Genomic DNA, 20,891 nt, shown 5'->3' with positions numbered 1-20,891 from the left:
GCACTCAGAGGATACACCCGGGATGCAACGCAGTGCCGCGTGAAAATCAAGGACCTGAGACAAGGCTACCAAAAAATCAAAGCGGCAAACGGACGCTCCGGAGCCCAGCCCCAGACATGCCGCTTCTATGAGGCACTGCATGCCATTCTCGGTGGGTCTGCCACCACTGCCCCACCAGTGACCGTGGACTCTGAGGATGGGATAGTGTCGACGGGCAGTTTCTCGGCGATGTTCGCGGATGGGGAAGATGAGGAAGGGTTTGTGGAGGACGAGGCAGGCGACAGCGCTTACAATACTGATTTCCCCGACAGCCAGGATCTCTTCATCACCCTCACAGAGATCCCCTACCAACCCTCCCCGGCAATTAACCCGGACTCTGGGAAAGGATCAGTCGGTAAGTGCTATAAACATGTAAACATTTATTTTTTAAATAACAGGAATAAAAACTATATGAAAAGAAGGTCAATGCATATGGGGATAGAACAGAAATCCTCTTGGGAGAGTTCCACGAAGCTCTTGTAGAGGTACTCGAAAAGCGTCCGCAGGAGGTTCCTGGGGAGAGGTGCCTTATTGGGTGCTCCGTGGAAGCACACTCTTCCGCGCCAGGCTATCCTCAGGTACAGTGGGAGCATTGCCTCCACGAGCATGGCAGCATAGGGCCCTGGTCTGTGCAGGGTTTCACGCAGCATGCGCTCTCTGTCTCTCTTAGTGACCCGCCTCAGGGTGATCTCGCTCGGCGACTGCTGCATCTAATTAGGGGAATTAGTGTAATGTTACTATTGGGAATGCTTCACTTTTCCTTTGCATAACAATAAGCGTCGTTTAACAGCCACGTGGTGGAGGCTGCAGAGGGGAAGCATACAGGGATCTTTCCCGGGGACAGCCGCGAGGGGGTGGAACAGGGTCAGAGTTTATGCTTTCCGGATTGCCTGCAGCAGGAGGGCACTGCTATACATTAACTTTTAAGCAGCCTAAAGTTTACGGCTTACCAGGCCTGGCTGCTACACGGATTCTGCTGTCCTGCCCTGCTTGTCTGATCTCCAGTGCAAGACCCCAGGCAATGAAAGCGAATGCCGAAAATTCGAACTTGTCCTGAGAGCGCATGAGATAGGTGCCGTGTATGGTCTTGTTCACAGAGACAGACTAGACTGTGTTCAGTGTTCGCAAACATGTATCTTTGCAAGGAAATCACTTCCTTTTTCCCATCACACAGCTGCGGCTGTTTCCCGACCTGCCCCGGCATCCCCCTCACAGAGGCTGGCGCAGATTAGGCGTCGAAAGAAAAAGACTCGGGACGAGATGTTCGCTGAACTGATGGCCTGCTCCAGAGCCGAGGCGGCCCAGCAGAGCCAGTGGAGGGAGACCCTCTCTCAGTACCAGTGCTCACACAGCGAACGGGAGGACAGGTGGCGGCAGGAAGACCAGCAGTCGACTCAAACGCTGCTTGGCCTAATGAGGGAGCAAACGGACACGCTCCGGCGCCTTGTGGATGTTCTGCAGGACCGCAGGCAGGAGGAGAGAGCCCCCCTGCACTGTATCTGCAACCGCCCTCCCCCGCCACAAAGTCCTGTCCCCCCCTCACCCAAAATAACAAGAAGGAGGGGCGCTAGGGGCCGTGAAAACTGTCACTCCACCCCAGCAGAGCGCTCATGTACCAAACAGCTCTCATTCCCTAAAGTTTGAGAATTGCTTTCCTTCCTGGCTCACCCAATCCCAAATCCCAGTTTCATCCCCCAACTGTGTAGTTGAGTATTAAAAATAGTTTGCTGTTAATTCCTTTTTCTGTCATGTTTCTTTGCAGAAGACTTTGTGGGGGGGGGGGGAGGGGTTTGTTAATTGCATAGGACAGCCACCATTACCAGGGTACAGACATGGGGGCAGGATCAACAGCAGGTCACACACAGAGTGCAGTCACTAGGCACCCGGGTCAGTCTGGGAGGTGTCTGCTGCCCCAGGTCAGTCTGGGAGGTGTCTGCTGCCCCAGGGTCCTATCGCCTGGCATCCACAAATGGCAAGGCAGGCTGCCCTTACCATGCTCTTCCACCCTAGCCATGAGCCTCTCCGATGCCCTGAGCCCCAGACAGAGCCTTCATCCCCCTACACCTACTCACCCTTCCCACACACCCCTCACCCCTTCCTGCAAACCCACCCCTTCCTGCACACCCTCCTGTAACCGTCCTCCCCCCAGAGACCGCTGTAGGAGCCTGTCATTCCTTGAGTATAGAAGCGGTCTGTACATCACTGCACACCGTACCCACCACAGTCTGCGTCCCTGTTTGAACCCTTTAACGCGAATTCATTAGTAAAGAAAACTTTGTTAATTAACAATGTTCCATTAACTTTATTTTTAAACGTCTGTTGGAAGGGAGGAAACCTGGTGAACGGGGTATGTAACCGCAGAAAAAAGTCAACAGTAACTGAAACAGGGGCAGGTTCAGCTTCTCTGTAAAGAGACTGGACAGTCATAGGTTACCCTGCTCTCTGAGGAACCTAGCTTTCAAAGCCTCCCGGATGCACAGCGCTTCCCGCTGGGCTCTTCTAATCGCACGGGTGTCTGGCTGAGCGTAATCAGCAGCCAGGCGATTTGCCTCAACCTCCCATCCCGCCATAAAGGTCTCCCCCTTGCTCTCACAGAGATTGTGGAGCACACAGCAAGCTGCAATAACAATGGGGATATTGGTTTCAGAGTAGCAGCCGTGTTAGTCTTCGGAAGTGAGCTGCAGCTCACGAAAGCTCATGCTAAAATAAATTTGTTAGTCTTTAAGGTGCCACAAGTACTCCTGTTCTTAATGGGGATATTGGTTTCGCTGAGATCCGAGCGAGTCAGTAAGCTCCTCCATCTCCCCTTGAGACGTCCGAAAGCACACTCCACCACCGTTCTGCACTTGCTCAGCCGGTAGTTGAAGAGTTCTTTGTCACTGTCCAGGGCGCCTGTATAGGGCTTCATGAGCCAGGGCATTAGCGGGTAGGCTGGGTCCCCGAGGATCACTGTAGGCATCTCCACATCCCCAACAGTTATTTTGTGGTCCGGGAAGAAACTACCTTCCTGCAGGCGTCTAAACAGACAAGAGTTCCTGAAAACACGCGCTTCATGAACCTTGCCCGTCCACCCGACGTAGATGTTAGTAAAACGTCCCCTATGGTTCACCAGTGCTTGCAGCACCATTGAAAAGTAGCCCTTTCAGTTAATATACTGGCTGGCCTGGTGGGCTGGTCCTAGGATAGGGATGCGAGTCCCATCTATAGCCCCACCACAGTTTGGGAATCCCATCACGGCGAAGCCATCTGACGACCTGGACGTTTCCCAGGGTCACTACCTTCGAGAGCAGGAGTTCAACGATTGCGTGGGCTACTTACATCACAGCAACCCCCACGGTAGATTTGCCCACGCCAAAGTGGTTCGCTACTGACCGGTAGCTGTCTGGCGTTGCAAGTTTCCAGAGGGCTATGGCCACTCGCTTCTGCACAGTCAGGGCTGCTCGCATCCGGGTGTCCTGGCGCTTCAGGACAGGGGACAGCAAGTCACAGAGTTCAAGGAAAGTGCCCTTACGCATCCTGAAGTTTCGCAGCCACTGTGATTCATCCCAGACCTGCAGCACTAGGCGGTCCCACCAGTCCGTGCTTGTTTCCCGGGCCCAGAATCGCCGTTCCACAGCATGAACGTGACCCAGTGCCACCATGATCTCCGCGGCGTGGGATCCCGTGCTTTGTGAGAGGTCTGTGCCACTCTGACACTTCATGTCCTCACTGCGCTGCCGGAGCCTCCTCGCCCGATTTCTCAGCAGCTGACTGTGGAAGAGGTGGACGATAAGGTGCGAGGAGTTGACAACGGCCATAAGTGCAGCGATGATCGCAGCGGGCTCCATGCTCGCAGTGCTGTGGCGTCCGCGCTGTCACTGACCAGAAAAGTGCGCGAACAGATTTCCCGCAGGCGCTTTCAGGGAGGGAGGGCGGGAGTGACGGTTGAATGACGACAGTTACCCAAAACCACCCTCGACACATTTTTCCCCCAGCAGGCATTGGGGGCTCTACCCAGCATTCCAAAGGGAAGCGGGGACTGCGGGAACTGTGGGATAGCTGCCCAGAATGCACCGCTTCCAATATCGACGCTTGCCCCGTTAGTGTGGACTCACAAAGTCGAATTAGTGTCCTTAGTGTGGATACACAAATTCGACTTCATAAGGTCGAATCCACAAATTTGACCTAAGTTAAATCGAACTACTCTTGTAGTGTAGACATACCCTAAGATTACAGTATGTACCTAATCTTCTGCTCCTTGATAGGACAAAAATGTCTTCAAATCAAATTGGCAGTTTTTTTATTTACTTCAACTAGGCAAATGTTGCAAAGAAAATGGCTCTGCTAAGATGTGGATGAAAATAGTGAACATGAAAGACAGTTGTTTTGGGCCTGTCATTTGAGCTTTGTTTTGGGAAAACAGCAAAATAGACAAACCCCCAACACCACAGTTAAAAAGGATTTGTGCAAACTCCAGCTGGTCTGGAGAGCATCAGTTCTTGAAACGTATCAACCTGTAGCAGTACTATGTACATAGAAGTGGCTGAAAATAGAGAACAAAATATGCTTTCCTCCATGCCACACATTCATGCATAAAATCTATTCTCCCTTCCCAAAGACACCAAAGCATCAGAGGAAAGTATCTGTTGCTCATGCTGCTGAAATACATTACTTGGTAGTGTGACAATTAATTTCATGCAATTCAAACAGTGGCCATTCCTCTCCAATCAGTGATTAATTTTATTGTATTGTCCTAGTTTATGCAGGTGACTAGAAGATACTATAGACTTGAAGACTGGATGTTTTCCTGGCTTCTCTATCCTATAAACCAAATGGAAATCAGAAACCCTTTCTTGGCTGGGGCTCCTTTTTAAATATAAACACAGACTATACATCCAACACAGCAGAGGTTTCAAGTTTTGATGGGCTAGAAAATAATTTTTTTTAAATGACAAGCATGGAGGGTTTGGGGTAAATCTGTTTATACTACAACTACTCCTGATCAGAGACCTGGCTACAATACAAGTTCACAGCAATAGGGCATATCAGACCTGAAATGTGTTTTGTAAGTGGTTTAATGACTTGGATATGTCCTGAGTTTCCTCTCACTCTTGCATCTACAGACTTGAATGGAATTACACCTGACTTTCACTGGTGTGAGATCAGAATCAGGCCCTATATCACTACCCATCACAGCCATGATAATACCTTTATTTGTTTCTTACAGTGGATTGTGTTCTGCCACCCTTACACAGAGTAGTGCCTTACTCCCTAGTGGGATTGCTGACAAAGTATTACTCAACCTTAGTAAGGGCAGCAGAATCTGGCCCTGAATTTGCTGCTTATTAGTGATAAGTTAGTGTAGTGATTTTCCCAACCAGAGAAGAGAAATAAAATAGTGAAAATCTACAGTATATATCTAAATGCAAAGCAACACTTATGAGTTTCAAAAGCAGCCTTTAAGGAAAATATACTTTCTATATAAACAAGTTACATTTTATGTTTTAAAGGGTCATTCAGCAAACTTCAAATCATTAATATTCAGTGCAGCCATTTGCTTTCTAACATTAAGTGATAGCCACTAGACTTACTGTTTGCTGTTCTGTCTGGAGCTGGCCTATTCTGCTCTTCTTTATTCAGGTGCAACTCCACTCCTAGCAACTTCAGCTGGGCCCAGAGTTTGCAGTTTGATCTTGTGAAATGTTGTGCCACTGTTTTATCTCATAATTGTAATTATATTTTAATTAATACATCTTAATAAAATAAAAAGTCACCCATGCATTTAGAGGTATAAGTGAACAATATGGTATTCATCTATAATGTACAGTGCAGAAAATACTTCCCACATCCACTCAGCAACCTTAAGAATATATTTCATGTATATCTTAGCTATATGTAAAAGAAAATAGCCTTGTTCTGTGACCTTGTAAGCCATATCAAAATCATCCTAACCTGCAAGGTTACTTTGTGTTTGTTTTTCCAGCAACACTTAGGAGACACTATATATCCCAGATTATGACATATGCATCTGAGAAAGGTTGGCAAAATTAAATTAAATTGATCTGGTTTAGCTCTTTGGAAAATATATTTTTGTATTTCTACTGAGCTCTTATTCCACTGGAACATCACTGCTGTTACAGGCACTTACTCCATGTTGTTAGAATGAATCCATTGGCAGAAATGGTCACCAGCACAAACCAATATTTCTCTCAATATGATAAGAAATGTAGTTCAGTGGAATCATCCCCAAGAGTGCTGATTCAGCTGTCAGCTTGAATGGTTGTAGCCAATACCACTGAAAGTAAGCACTCTTCTGGGCAGCAGCCCATGTTCCTGGACTTTGCAGTCACTGAAACTGCTCCCTTTTCTGAGGGGGTCTTTTCCCCTTTGCCATAGCATGTCAATTTGGCTTTATGCATCTAGCCACCTGCCTCATTCCTCTCACCTGATTACCATACACTTATGAGGCATAATACTTACATGTAAGCTTCAAAATGTTTGTTTGAGGGTGGGGGGAACTAAACTACTTAAGTAGAAGGTATTTCATCTGAGCTGAGCCAAAATACAAGAGATGAAGTGTTTTAAGTTCTATTCAAGTTCTTATACTGCCCTCATTATCACACATATAGCGGATATATATATCACATGCCTATGTAGCAAATTAAAACCTACAGCACTGGGGCCTCTCCAGATCTCAAACAAGCTAGTGTGTTTTAGTCTGTCATTGTATGTGCATACTGTACAATAATAACCCCTCTTACCTGGCCTTTGTTTATAAATGCCAAACAAAGTGGAAATGTAAATACATGTTGGGAGGGAGGGAGGGGCAGTTTGCTTGCTTGCTTGAAGTAAAAGGGGTATGTATCACTGTTATGAAAGTCATTCTTATGGTAGAAAGGCCTTTTTGAAGAGGAAGGTTCTGGAGTGTTTTCCTAAAGCTGGTCTGACTCTGGATTCACATAATCTCTTTAGGGAGTTTGTTCCGTAGTCAGATCCTTTGAGTGAGACTGCCTTTCCCCAGCTCTCATGCACTTAGTCCTGGACTTTGTGAACTGCTGATACTTTGCTATTTCAGTGTCTCTAACTTCCAGGTACATGAACAAGGTGCACCCTGGTGCAGCCACTGGAGTGTCCTTTCTACATCCCTGTTGAACTCCCAATATGTAGAAGAATATTACCATGTTCCACTGTACTACAAACAACAATGAAGGGGTTAAAGGAATGTGTTGTAATATACCTTGAGACTTTTTCCCTTCTCCACATTGTCTGTCTCAGTTCTTTGTCCTGGAATAATTAACAGCTGGTATACATAGCTCCTGGCTGCTCTGACTGAGAGATGCATGGCCCTTCTGGATCACGTCTCAGGGAATTGCTGGCAAGCCTTTTTCCTCCGCTTGCTCATTACAAACAGGTTGCTTGGTGACTGATCATGAAGCATCATAATTTGCAGAGCAACCTTTAGATTTCTATCTCTCAGGTAAGCTGAATGATATGATGTAATATCACATGTTTGTATCATCAACTGACTTTCAAGCTACTGAATAGAGCCAAGGCCCACCACCCTTGCTACAGTTTTCTGTTCAGTGCCAGTTAGAACATCATAGGCAACAGCAATAGGAGATGAACAGAACTATAGCTAAAGAATAAATGGACAGAAATCAGACATCAAGAATTATAACATTTAAAAAAAACAGTTGGAGAACACTTCAGCCTCCCTGGTCATTCAATTACAGACCTAAAAGTTGCAATTCTCCAACAAAAAAAACCCTTCAAAAACAGATTCCTATGAGAAACTGCAGAATTGGAATTAATTTGCAAACTGGACACCATTGAATTAGGCTTTAATAAAGACTGAGAGTGGATGGGTCATTACACCACGTAAAAACTATTTCCCCATGCTAATTTTCCTCTACTGTTACTCACACCTTCTTCTCAACTGTTGGAAATGGGCCACCCTGATTATCAGTACAAAAGTTTTTTTTCCTCCTGCTGATAATAGCCCATCTTCATTGATTAGTCTCATTATAGTTGGTATGGCAACGCCCATTTTTTCATGTTCTCTGTGTATATATATCTTCCTACTGTATTTTCCACTGCATGCGTCCAGTGAAGTGGGTTTTAGCCCACAAAAGCTTATGCCCAAATAAATTTGTTAGTCTCTACGGTGCCACAAGTACTCCTCATTATTTTTGCAGAGCTACAGAACTTGCAGGAAAACAAAACAGCTTGTACCTACCTGCAGCTAACTCCACTCCAATCTATGGCAGCATAATCCAGAGGATAGACTCTGAGCTTGGGAGTGCAGCTCCTCACTGCTCTCCTTTAATTTCCCCCTCATATTTCATTGTTGTTTAAATGTTAGCCTTTGTGATCTGACCATGGTGCTGAACTACTGATGGGACAGGGCTGGGTTTACTCCAAGGTGGTTATTTTCAGGCACTTTTGTTATTAAAAACCCATCTGGGACATTTCTGAGTTGGTTTGTTTCCAGTGTATTAAATCAGGATAATTTAAACGTTGATTAAAAAAAACAACACAACTTAATAATAGGTTGTGAAGCCTTTCACCTCTAGGTCATCCATTCAATTCCAACCCAGGTCAATATCAAATACCATCTCATGGCTGTTCCATAACCTATGTGAAATAATCGGATTATCTCAGTCAAGTTCTGAGTGGATAGAGGTCCACAGCACAAAAAGACACCACAATTGGTAGCAATTGGAAACCTTGTTAGAAATCTCATAAAAGAAGCCAAGGACTATTTGGATTGTGGAAATGGAAAGTGAAGTCCAGGGCAGCATTCAGGAACAGTCATTGCAGTGTGGGTGAAATGTGCCCTGCTGCATCCACTGAATAGGCATAGCAAAGGATAGAGAGAGGATTTAAGTCTCCAGGATTGACAATCTGGCACTTTTCACTGGCACCATTTGATGGTCTCTGCTCAGTGTCCCCAACCGTTTCCCCTATTTTTCCCTATAACCTCTATTCCTGCCTTTTTTTTAGTAATCCCAAAACACTCACTTGGTTTCCATATCATTGTGGTCCCTCTCCTCCTGTAAGGGAAAAGCCATAGTTGTTCCAGTGGTGGAGCCTTCTTCAGGGTCTCCACACACTCCTGGAAGTCAAATAGACTGTCCCTTCACTAGTCACAAATCACAGCTAAGTGATTTTTAAATGCTCACAAGGAACAGTCCAGGATCCAGGGAAATGGAAAATAAACTATTAAATTTTATTGGTCTGAAAGTACAAACATCTTTTAGAATAACACTACTGATGTGATCTCAGTACTAGCATCCTGCACTGAACAATTTCATTCTAGTAAACAGGAACCGTTGACCCTGTTGGATGTTGGTCAGCATCATAAAACCTCTCCATAATTTGGAACAATTAATTTCTACTGTCTGTTTCTGCTCAGGTGAGGCCCAGCACTGAAATATCAGGGATTGCTGCCCCTCAAGATGGAAATGTGTTGTCAGAGCTTTGTGGGGACCCAGGATCTGGAATAGCTGCAGAGGTTGCAACTTTTAAGGTTGAGATTTATTGGCAGAGCTGTGTTGAGGTCCAGCACTGGCATAGCAGAGGATAACATCTCTCACTCAGTACTGAAAGTTCAACTCTCACCCTGATGCCATCCTTCATTACCCCCTTGTTAAATTTTCAAAAAAGATCTTGATCCTGAGCATTTCCTGAAAAATGCTCAGTTCCATCAACCTCCATTGTCTATAAAAGGGTTTGGTGGCACTTGGCTCCAATTGAGAGCAATGGGAATCTTTCCATTGACTTTAATGGGAGCAGGGCCAGGCCCTGAAGAAGGCATGTGGTCTAATGTGTCAATGGAGACGCAATGGTTCCTAGTCTATACAAAGCAAGTATGAACAGGGAAAGATCATCGCTTTTCCCATATCCCAGTTTGCTGATTTGTGGTTATATTGAGGCCTTTGAGTCTCCTGATCTTAAACATTTACAATCAGGTGACCAGACAGCAAGTGTGAAAAATTGGGACGGGGTTGGGGGTTAATAGGCGGCTGTATAAGACAAAGCCCCAAATATCATGACTGTCCCTATAAAATCAGGACATCTGGTCACTCTAACGTACAACACCACCACCAAACTCTGCCTCTTGCACAGTCTTTCATAAAACACAACCAGTTTATGTTATCCTGTGTAGTTTTCATTGCAGAGCTCCCTCTGGTGGTTGATGATTTAAACTTTATCTCTTTGGTACTCATGTGAGCAGAGGGGAGGCAAAGAAGAGTTCAGTCCATACTGATTACTTAGCGAGAGGAACTACAAATACCAGAAGCTCTCGGGACAGCCATCGAAGGACCCCAGGATATTCCAACAAATTCAATATTTCCTAAATATCTATATTTTAAAGTAAAGCTCTAATCTCCAGAAATAAACATTTGGGGAATTAACTGATGTGGTTTTTCTATCAACTGTTATTTTTCTCTTTGGTGTGTGTCAATTTCTACCTCATAGCAAAGACACAGCAAAAAAAGGAAGGACCCAGACCTTTAATCCTGTTTTGCAGTGGATTTAAGAAGAAACAATTGCAACGGGCTGGAATTAGCCAATGGAAAAGCTCCTGAAAACCGAACTGAAGACCTCCTTTCTGAAGGCATTTGGGAGCGCAGGAGGAGGGTATATTAGCCAAGGGCAGAGCTATGAAACTGACAGTGGGCGAGTGTTTGTGAAAATCAATCACAAGCCTCAGGTTAATGCTAATAATATTACTGTATGTTTACTGCAATGTGCATAATTGTCTGGAGATGTTTGTTGATGATTGTAAATTGTGTGTTTTCAAGCTTAATGTATTTTTTCTCCATTTAAGAACTGAAATCTTTTTAAAGCACATTTTAGATCGCAGGCTCAGTTAATGTTTATTTGTAATGCTGTTGTAAAGTAACTTGACATTCCTTTGCAATACCAGGTGCAAAAGAATTTACACTGCTGCATAAAAAAGCATAGAGCAGAGCAGTTGCCCTTGTGCTTAGAATTTGTTATTGGGCCAAATACCATCCCTGAAATGGCTATTCCCACACAGGGCTGGGGAACAGCATGAGCTTCCAGTAGCAGAAAACATTCATTTATTGGGGAAAGGGTTTTGTTGAGCATCTGCAGTGCTTCCTGGCACCATGGCAACATAACTCCTACAGGAGATATGCTCCCATTGGCTTCTGTATCCATCCTTGCTCCTCAATCCCCCTTAAGAAAGTGGTTTCACCTGATGCAGTAGAAACTGAAATATGTTAATACTGACAGTATTAGGAATCCTTGAATGGTTGTGGGAGAAGGAGGGACTATGTCCTAAACTCCACTTCCACCCATTCTGATCCTACCCATAGAGTCTGTTCCCCATGGCATGGGGAGGAAGAAGGGAGTGTGCTGTGGTGCTGGTGAGCCACCATCCTGGATCTTCTAATTTTTTCTACCCTCTATTCACAGAAGCAAGGGAGCATGCGAGCCACTGTTATGTTGTATAATTATTTAAATTGTGTGATATGAAAGGAGAGAAGGTTAGCACTCACCTTGATAAGAGTGAGAGAGTTGTAGTGGCCTTTTCAACACACATATGGTTCAGGCTTTGCCACTTACTCATAGCACCTAATCACTTTTGGGAAGGATGCCTAGAGCCCTGCATTTGTATCCCTTATGTTTTGTACAATTCCAAAATAATAAACAATTGTTTCATGTTAAGGCAAAACTAAAAAAACCCCAACTTTAACTAAACCTCCAGCTCCAAACACCCTATAAGTTTGGGAATACTGTCATTCAACTGTGATGTTTGTGGATTGGGTCATCTAGTCAGAACAAGACAGTCAATTTACAGTTGAGAAATGGGAGTTTAGGAGGAAACATGTGGAATCCAGATGCACAGAGGAGATGAGGGAGATCCAGCCTAGGGGCAAGTGCTTGACTACTATCTGCTGGAACCTGCTTTCAGGTAGGAGGTATTGGTGCCGCATTAGTGGAGTCTGCTTTAGAAAAATAGAAAGACTGCCTCAGCCAGGAGAAGAGAAAGAAATCAGTTTAATTGTGCATGTTGGGATTTTTGTTTCTATCACATTTAGGAGATTTTTTAAGCGGTTGGTAACATTTTGCTGAGTTAGAATGTTTTCGCCAGGAGTCTGAGAAGGCTAAGTCATCAGATCCCAATTGTTTAGGTTTACCAGATGGTTCTGTGTGTGCATGCGATAATTAAATCAGCAATCAGCTGATTGCTGTAAAAACCTTGATTAACACAGTACAACCCAGTAAGAGTTTAAAAATTCTTTAAAAGATAATTGAAATATAATTGGAAAAAAGTCTCCAGGCTATCTAGAAACCTGTTTTATTCTTCATCTTCCTTTTTAGGAAAAAAGATTAATCTTTCCACAACCCAAGGAATTTAAACAAGAAACCCCAAATTATATTGCAGATGCAATCTCTGTATTCCTTACTAATACCTGTACCTGCAGCTTGTTGCATGTAAATGGGTTCCTCCATCTGTGTGGATCCCCACTGACCTCAATAAGGCAATCACAATAAGTAGTAGAATTGGGGACTAAAGGCCTTATCCTGTCTATAATCCTTACTGAAGCAAAGTGTCCATTGACCTCAATGGGGAGTTATCTGTGTAAGGAGTGTAGGGTTGGGCACATAGGCATTTTACAATAAGGAAGAGACTGACTTTCTATACTGTTATTAAGGCTGGTCCAGTGCCTCGGGCAATAGTTTAGGGTTTATGAGACTTGGGTTCAAGTCTCTATTTTGCTACAGACTTCTTGTGTAACCATAGGCAAGTCACTTAATCTCTCAGTTCCTTATCTGTAAAATGGGGATATTAGCACACCCTTACCTCCCAGGAGTGTTGTGTGGATAAAGATTGTGAGCTGTTTAGCTACTATGGTAATAAGAGCATGTGAGCACCTAAGACAGACAAACCCTTTCCTTATCTTCCTAAAAGAGAATAAAAAGTAACATAAAAGTTCTCAGAGATTTCTATTCCTGAACCCAGAAATCAGCTATGCAGCAAGCATCTAGCAGAAAGGTAAAATTTCCTTACAGAAGAAAATGTGGGAGCTGCAGTTTTTGCTCAGTGGGATGTTTGAAGGAAAAGGCTTTAATTTTCCAGGACATATACTCTTAGCTCTTCTGTTACTAAATAAAAGCAGAACAAAAAATTCAGCCATTCATTTGTATTTCAGTATACAGGAAACTGATAAGTCTGGGTTATTTCATTCTAAAATATACAATTAAAAATGGGTGGAAAGAGTAATACTGTCACTTTGAAGGTCAAACTATTCAGCAGTACACAGACTTAATTAATGTGATCAATCTCCCTCTAGGGGCTTGGTGCTTAGTCACAGTCTAAGGATTTACTCCTTTATTTCAAGTGGCAGGGGGTTGTACTTTTGTTGTTGAAAGTTTTGGGTTCTAACCCACTGATAACCCTGCTGTACCTAGGTATGAGGCCTGGCCAGAGATTAACTACACATAGATGCTTTGAGCATTTACAGTGCTAAGTTGTGTAACATGTTGTACTGTGCTGAACTTGCAAGAAAAGCAATAACAATACAATCAAACAAATCTACCCTGTCTGGGACTGAAGCCTTGCTAATTTGCTGCTAAATTTTATTATGAAGGATGAATAGATTCAGATTTATAACAATAAATATTTTCCAATACACCTACTGCAGAAATTACATAATTTAGCCCAAGGATATTTGCCCCAGCGAAATTCTTGTTTCTGAACAGGCTAGAAAAATGTTTGAAGGTGAAATGGCAAGTTTAGAAGCTATCAAGAAAACCAACATCCTGAGGGTGCCCCAGCCCATTAAAGTGATTGACCTTCCAGGAGAGGGTGCAATGTTTGTCATGGAATACCTGAAGATGAAAAATCTCAACAAGTATGTCTGAACTTCATACTTCCTTTGTTACTGTGATTTTGAGAGTTTCTGCTTATAACTCTGTTGTGTCAGTGAGAATCTGAAAGAGTCTATTCACTATCTTCTGCAAATATCACTTGTGTGTCTGATAATTGTAAAAATAAAAAGTAAAAGTTAAATTAAAATCAACAATCAAGTTTCTAGGCCAAATTCTCAGCAATATGTGGTCTATATTTGACTGTTCACATTTGTCAGAGCAGCTTTATTATTATTATTATTATTATTTTATATTATTTATTATTTGATTTTACTGACAGATAGCAGCCATGCGACGTATCTGTACATTTCTCAGACAATTAACTTATCTTTGAGAGGTGCTATTTGCCTACTGTCAAGTTAACCTATTCTATTGCTTTCTCTTTCTCCTGATTTTTAAATTGCCTCCTGCTTTAGAGTTGCTCCCTGCTTTCTCTGATCTTGAATTCTCTCTTATTTAATAAATGGTGTTTAAAGGCATATTTTCAATTGACAGATAAAGAATGTATGGTTTTGTTTCTCTCATCTTACAGACACTCTGCAAAGCTTGGAGAGCAGATAGCAGATCTTCACCTTCACAACCAGAAACTTGGAGAGAAATTAAAAAAGGAAGGAAACACTGTTGGTAGAGTATAGATTTAAAGTACTAATGCAATACTGGGATAATCGATTCTGGATATGACACAATATTTAAACACATGTAGCATTATAATTCTTATGAATGGAGAAAACCACTTTAAAGGGCCACTGTCTGCTAAAATATCAAATATACACATATATACATATATATATACACACATACAAAGTATCTTTTGATCCATAGAACACTAAACTGAAATAATTTTTAACTCTTTACTTTGCCTCTACTTTGCTAAATAATAATAATATAATAATAAAAAATGACAATAATAAAAAGATGTCTATTTGTTTTAGTTTTTGTGATTTTTTTTAAAAAACAAAATAAAAATTTTGGGTCAGATTTACCTTTCAGTATCCCTGTAAGCTTTTCATCATCCTGTACTATCAAGATATAATCCCCTGAAGGTTTTTGAACCAACAAAGTAAAAAAACAACTATTATTAAACATGTCTATAGGTCAGATACAGCTAAGTTGTTATTATAACATGTAATACCATTTAATACAAAATATACAGAAATTCACATTTACTTACACTAGAGATATTTTACAACTCACACGTGCAGTAAAATACATTGCATTTTAATTAAAATAATAAAGGAATGTATACTTAGCTTAATAAAGAGATAAGTTAGTTCCAGTGAGTATAACTGCTCTTCTTGAAGGCAAAGTTAATTCAGTAAGGTTCTGATCCAGTTGCCACTTAAGTCAATGGGAGTCTTTTCAATGACTTTTTCTACAGCTTGATCCAATTCCCACTGAACAACACATGAAGCAAAGCAAGATCATTGGCTATTTCAGGGTTAGTAGTGTTCAAATCTGATGCCCAGATTTTGCACCTAGTTGTGTATGCATGGTCCCATTGATTTCTGGGGAGGACAGAATGTGCCTTATAGTGGTATGCCTACTACCAAGTAATTACAATATTTGTGAGTGAGGTGGTAGATAGCTGATCTGTCTGAAATAATGTACAGTATGAGACACACAGTCAAAAGTTTTGGTTAGGAGGCAGCAGGGTAAAGTGGTTAGAAAATGGTGAGTACAAATTGGGAGACCTGGGGTTCTGTTCCTGATTCTACCACTGACTTGCTCTGTGCCCTTCATCAAGTCAATTAACCTAACTGTACCTCAGTTTCCCTAGCTGAAAAATATCCCAGGTTTATTACTCCCATCTTGAATAGGTCTGTGATTCCCCCAAAGAAAAAACCTACATATTCATTCACAGAATTATTATTATTAGTGTTTTAAACTATTTAGTTGACCTATTGTTTAATTATGTTTTTTCCCACTTTTTTTTTCTGCCTAGTCATATCAGAACTGGATTAATAAACCTATTGCTTTTGCAAAGTTCAGGATTGAAGGGGGGAAAAAACTGGTTTGCCCTTTGGACATGGTCAGTCTTTTTGTTTGTTAGGTAAAGGTGCAGGACATTCTGAACCTCAATATCTGGATAAATTTGGATTCCATACAGTCACATGCTGTGGCTTTATACAGCAGGTAAGTCCCAGCTCTATGAAAGTTATTATTACACATTAAAATCAAACACAAATTCTATATTCAATGGCTTGTTTTAACCACCACTTTTGTTCTCACTGTTTCATTTTAATCTTAAAAGTTAAGGTATAAACAAAATATAAATTTTACCTCCAACTTGGGAAAAGATGGGGTTTGTTTTCCTGCAAAGGACTGTTACTTTCTTGGACTGACAAGGTTTTGTTCCTATTTAAAAAATTAATTACATAACTCTGTCTCAGTCACTGAGCAGTGCCTATTCTGTGCAGTCAAGAAGGTGGGAGTCCTGTGGAAAAAATAGTATATAATTTTTTACATGATCCTAACGCATATGCATGAGGAAGAAGAATTTAAGTTACATGGGCTTTCTTAGATTTGGCATTTCCCAACTTTTGTTTGAGCTTCCTAATATTTTTAGTGCTTAATTTTGCAACTGTAATAATACTATTTTTTAAAGTAATTTATTTGTGTGTGTGTGTATATATACACATCAAAAAATGAATAATTTAACCATTACTGAAATACAGCCACTTCTGCGGTGGAACCTGGCAGCACAAAGCAAGCCTACACAGCAGTTTTGGACAGGAAGTGAAGACTACTCATTGATTCTCCGCTTGCTAAGAAAAGAATTCCTTCACAAATTACCGTACTTCCATCCTCTCCCAAAACCCTCTACATAGTTCTCAAAAGGTGAAATTCCCCCCATCCAAAGGGCCAGTGGCAAAGTCTATGCAACACTTAAATTCCACTTAAAACCCTCAGAGCATGCTTTATATGGTGCATGGACCTTCTTCTGGCTCTCTGCACAGGGGTGAATTTCAACCAAAATATTTAACCGTGCAGACCATTGAGAAGGACTTTGTAGACTACTAGTTGTCCCTGAACCACAATTTGAGAACCATTATCTCACTGAAATGTCAGGGGGAATTTGGGCTATCCAGAGCTAACATACAAAGCCAATATAACTTGGCTAAAGGGTTAAGAGATGTTTAATATCTGCAAGTGCCCAGAGCCTTAGGTTTATTTCTCATATCAAAGATAACTCCTCCTTAATGTGGACTCAGATGGAAGAATAGCCTTAAATTAATGATCAACAGAATATTTAACAGCATCTTAATTTTTTCTTGGTGGTCACCCATCCCAGAACTGACTAGGCCTTGACCCTCTTTAGTTTACAAGCACCCAGGTAGCAAGGCAACAGGCCATAGTATCAGTAATATACAGTTTAATTTTATGGATATATCAGCAGAAAATCTTTAAAGTGCTGTTTCCTCTTCAACTGATCATGATTACCTGAATCTTGATATCTTATTTTCCAGGTGAATGAATGGCAAAGTGATTGGCTTACTTTCTTTATATGTCACCGACTCCAAGCTCAATTGGATTTGATTGAGAAAGCTTATGGAGACCGAGAAGCAAGAGAACTGTGGTCACAGCTTAAGGTAGGTAAATACACAAGTGTGTCTCATAGAGATAAAAGGTCCATTGTACTTATAAAAAATATACAAGAGAAATATGTCAGTGGAATTTTACACAATTCTTATGGCAAACTTTATGTGGCTTTTAGTAAACAGGTCTAATTTCACTTAAGGTCCTGATGCCAGAGTTAAGAAAAAAGGGTGTATGTCACTGTACTAGCCTTTTAAAATGAGAAAGTGACCAGGTGGCTGCTTGCTTGGTTTTCAGAATCACTGTTCTGTTCTGACACTAAAGCACCAAGTTTATAGTTATTTGTTCCATAATGGTACATCAGTGAGCACAGGAGACTCAGGATTTTGGTGCTAAAAGTTTGTTTATTTCTTAGGACTGTTCTAATGAAAGGAAGTTGTTATTTATTTATTGTGATAACCTGTATTGTCCATGCCTATAAGCAATATGACAATAGCGAATGTGGGTGCTAGCGAAAGATTAAACTCTGCCTGAAGTGAATCAGAATTATTCTTGTTGATTAACACTTTTGACCTGCTTCTGCATCCATTGACTATAGCTTGAATAGGGCTTCATAATGACTGAAAAGAGACAGTAACTTTTATTTATTCTGTTGTTTGTACTTTATTTCCTTTTAGTTTTTTTCCTTGGTCATGTTATAGTTTTTGCTTGATTGGTCGTGCTTTTTTTCAGCTGAAGATTCCTGAGATGTTCTGTGATGTGGAGATTGTCCCCGCTCTTCTTCATGGGGATTTGTGGGCAGGAAATGTTGCCGAGGATGATTTTGGTCCAATTGTCTTTGACCCTGCTTCCTTCTATGGCCATTCTGAATTTGACTTAGCGATTGCTGGGATGTTTGGTGGCTTTAGCAGCTCTTTCTTCTCTGCCTACCACAGTAAAATCCCCAAAGCTCCAGGTTTTGAGAAACGAAACAAGTTGTACCAGCTCTTTAATTATATAAACCACTGGAACCATTTTGGGACAGAGTACAGGGGATCTACTCTAAATGTAATGAGAAAGCTCTTAAAATAACCATTTAGAGGGTGTCCCTCAAAGAGAATCTATCACAGCCTCTTACTAATTCACGTGGCCTACTTGTTGATAGCAACACAAGCTAGAAAGAGTGAAACACTGATGAGAATCCCACACGGCAGATGTAAAGATGAGGGGGTCTTTGTACACATTTGAGCCCACTAAATGCTTGCAGTGGTTGTGTAATTTCTGCATCATGTTCTAGTTTACTAGCATATATTCTCACTTGTGAGTTAGGAGATTGTGCACAGTCTGTTATTCAGTTGAAAGCAGTTTGATTGACAGCCTAATCTCATTCTCCATGGGATAACCTAGTTTTCCCCACTCTTTCATCACTCTTTGCCCTTCCTGCCCTATAAGGATTTTATTGTGGGGTTGTGGTATTGGAAGTAATCACTAATTTATCACTTCCTCTTCCTCCTCTTGCTTTTCCATTTTACTTTTCTCCTCTTTCTCTATTCTCCTCCGTTCCCCTCTACCTACCTTCTAAAGGATCAGCTTCAACATCTGTTGAAGTCAGTGAGAAACTCTTTTGGCTTTGAGGGCAGTTGAACTGTGTCCTAATTCATTTGCATAGTGCAGTCTATGAGTTAGTATTTCTTACATTTATTTTAAATTAAAATTTATGACTTTCCTTTCTAAAGGAAAAATTCAGTTCAACTGATACCCCCTAAGAGTAGGTCTCTGTGCCTACTGTAGAATGAAATATATAAACAGAAAAGAGATGTAGATAACAATATATTTTATTTAAACCAGCCTTTTAAAAAACATACTAAAAAATTATCTGCAATGTAACAGTCTTAGCTGTTTGAGAAGAAGAAATCAGCAATTCCAAATACTATATTGATTGGTACTCAATACATATAAGTTATATACAATTAATCTGAATAGATAGTTGGAGAAACTACCATATTCCATCATTGCTGATTTACTAAAGTAAAGGCACACTGTCAAAATGGTGAGGTCCAAAATGTAATTGTTTTATACTTGTTTGCAGAGTCCCTGTAATTGTTTATGACAGGGCTGCCTTCTCTACCCTTTGAAGCACTGCAAACAGGCAGGATGCTTTTCAGATTTATAAGCACCAGAGTGTTATTTATTAAGTCCCCTCCAACAGTTCATCAGTATATCTTTGTGCAGTAACATACATGTGAACATAAACTTCCCCCATGTCTGCTTTCCAGGGAGGAAGGGGGAGAGATCTCTTAATTCTGTATCCTGTCTCTTCCCCTTGTACTTCCTTCCTCTTCTTCCACTATTCCCTGATGATGGGTTGATTGTTCTCAGCAGCCTCCTGCCTAATTAACAACCCTCTCCCAATTAAATCCACTACAGGGGGAATAGCTAGCACCATAGTGACCAGAGTGGTGGGTTAGCGCTTGGTTCCTAGCACTCTTTCAAGTTGTTGAGTAGCTTTTCTTTTAAAATAGATTCTGCTTGCTCTCTTTAGCTTTAAAAAACAGAATAGATGTAGGTTGCTGAGGGGTAGCTGTGTTAGTCTGTATCAGCAAAAACAATGAGGAGTCCTTGTGGCACCATAGAGACTAACACATTTATTTGGGCTTAAGCTTTTGTGGGCTATAACCCACTTCATCAGATGCATGGAGTGAAAAATTCAGTAGGCAGGTATAAATATATAGTACATGAAAAGATGCGAGTTGCCTTATCAAGTGTGTGTGTGTGTGGGGTCAGTGCTAATGGGCCAATTCAATTACGGTGGATGTGGCCTGTTCATAACAGTTGACAAGAAGGGATGAGTATCAACAGAGGAAAAATTACTTTTTGTAGTGACTCAGCCACTCCCAGTCTTTATTCAGGCCTAATTTGATGGTGTCAAGTTTGCAAATTACTTCCAGTTCTGCAGTTTCTTGTTGAAGTCTGTTTTTGAAGTGTTTTGTTGAAGAATGACCACTTTTAAGTCTGTTATTGAGTGTCCAGGGAGATTGAAGTGCTCTCCTACTGGTTTTTGAATGTTGTAATTCTTGATGTCTGATTTGTGTCCAAATAGATGTAGTATTAGCAGCCCAGAATTGTGAGCAAGCATATAACAACAAACCTAATTACCCTTTTAATGGAATAAAAGAAGTGGTAAGGAAAGAAAGCAGTTATAATTAAAATCCCACAAACACATACATGAATAAGAATATGTGTTTTGGGAGGGATCATGCCTGTAATTGTAGGCTTCCAAAGATTTATAATGACAAATGAGTAAAACAGAGTTAAAATGATCAAATAAACTTTGCCACTTTTCTTTTGTTAGCACTGCTATTATGAATCACAACTTGAAAAACATCATCCTTCCAATTAAATAAATCACAGCAGCTATTGAAACAACATAGATTTGTTTTATCTATTTT

General features: G+C 41.4%; 2 protein-coding genes and 1 non-coding gene across 3 annotated transcripts in view; all 3 read left to right on the top strand.

The window, feature by feature from the left end:
- Positions 1 to 10,372: 10,372 nt before the first annotated feature.
- On the top strand, positions 10,373 to 20,394 carry FN3K (fructosamine 3 kinase). The gene is made up of 6 exons (XM_044983310.1): positions 10,373 to 10,735; positions 13,759 to 13,910; positions 14,459 to 14,550; positions 15,977 to 16,059; positions 17,394 to 17,516; positions 18,196 to 20,394. The coding sequence occupies exons 1-6, from the start codon at positions 10,595 to 10,597 to the stop codon at positions 18,532 to 18,534; spliced, it is 930 nt and encodes a 309-aa protein (XP_044839245.1). The 5' UTR covers positions 10,373 to 10,594; the 3' UTR covers positions 18,535 to 20,394.
- LOC123347106 lies at positions 11,516 to 11,638 on the top strand. The gene has a single exon (XR_006573059.1). It is a non-coding gene; the product is annotated as a U6atac minor spliceosomal RNA (small nuclear RNA).
- TBCD (tubulin folding cofactor D) overlaps positions 17,416 to 20,891 on the top strand; it is a 266,851-nt gene continuing 263,375 nt past the window's right edge. Inside the window, exon 1 of the mRNA XM_044983304.1 lies at positions 17,416 to 17,516. The gene's annotated coding sequence lies outside the window, so the exon portion shown is untranslated. The remainder of the gene's footprint in view (positions 17,517 to 20,891) is intronic.

The sequence above is a fragment of the Mauremys mutica genome, chromosome 12 (genome assembly GCF_020497125.1).
Source record: "Mauremys mutica isolate MM-2020 ecotype Southern chromosome 12, ASM2049712v1, whole genome shotgun sequence".
Classification (NCBI taxonomy): domain Eukaryota; kingdom Metazoa; phylum Chordata; order Testudines; family Geoemydidae; genus Mauremys; species Mauremys mutica.
The sequence above is the reverse complement of the archived record's forward strand: the minus strand, read 5'-3'. Positions and strand labels throughout refer to the sequence as shown.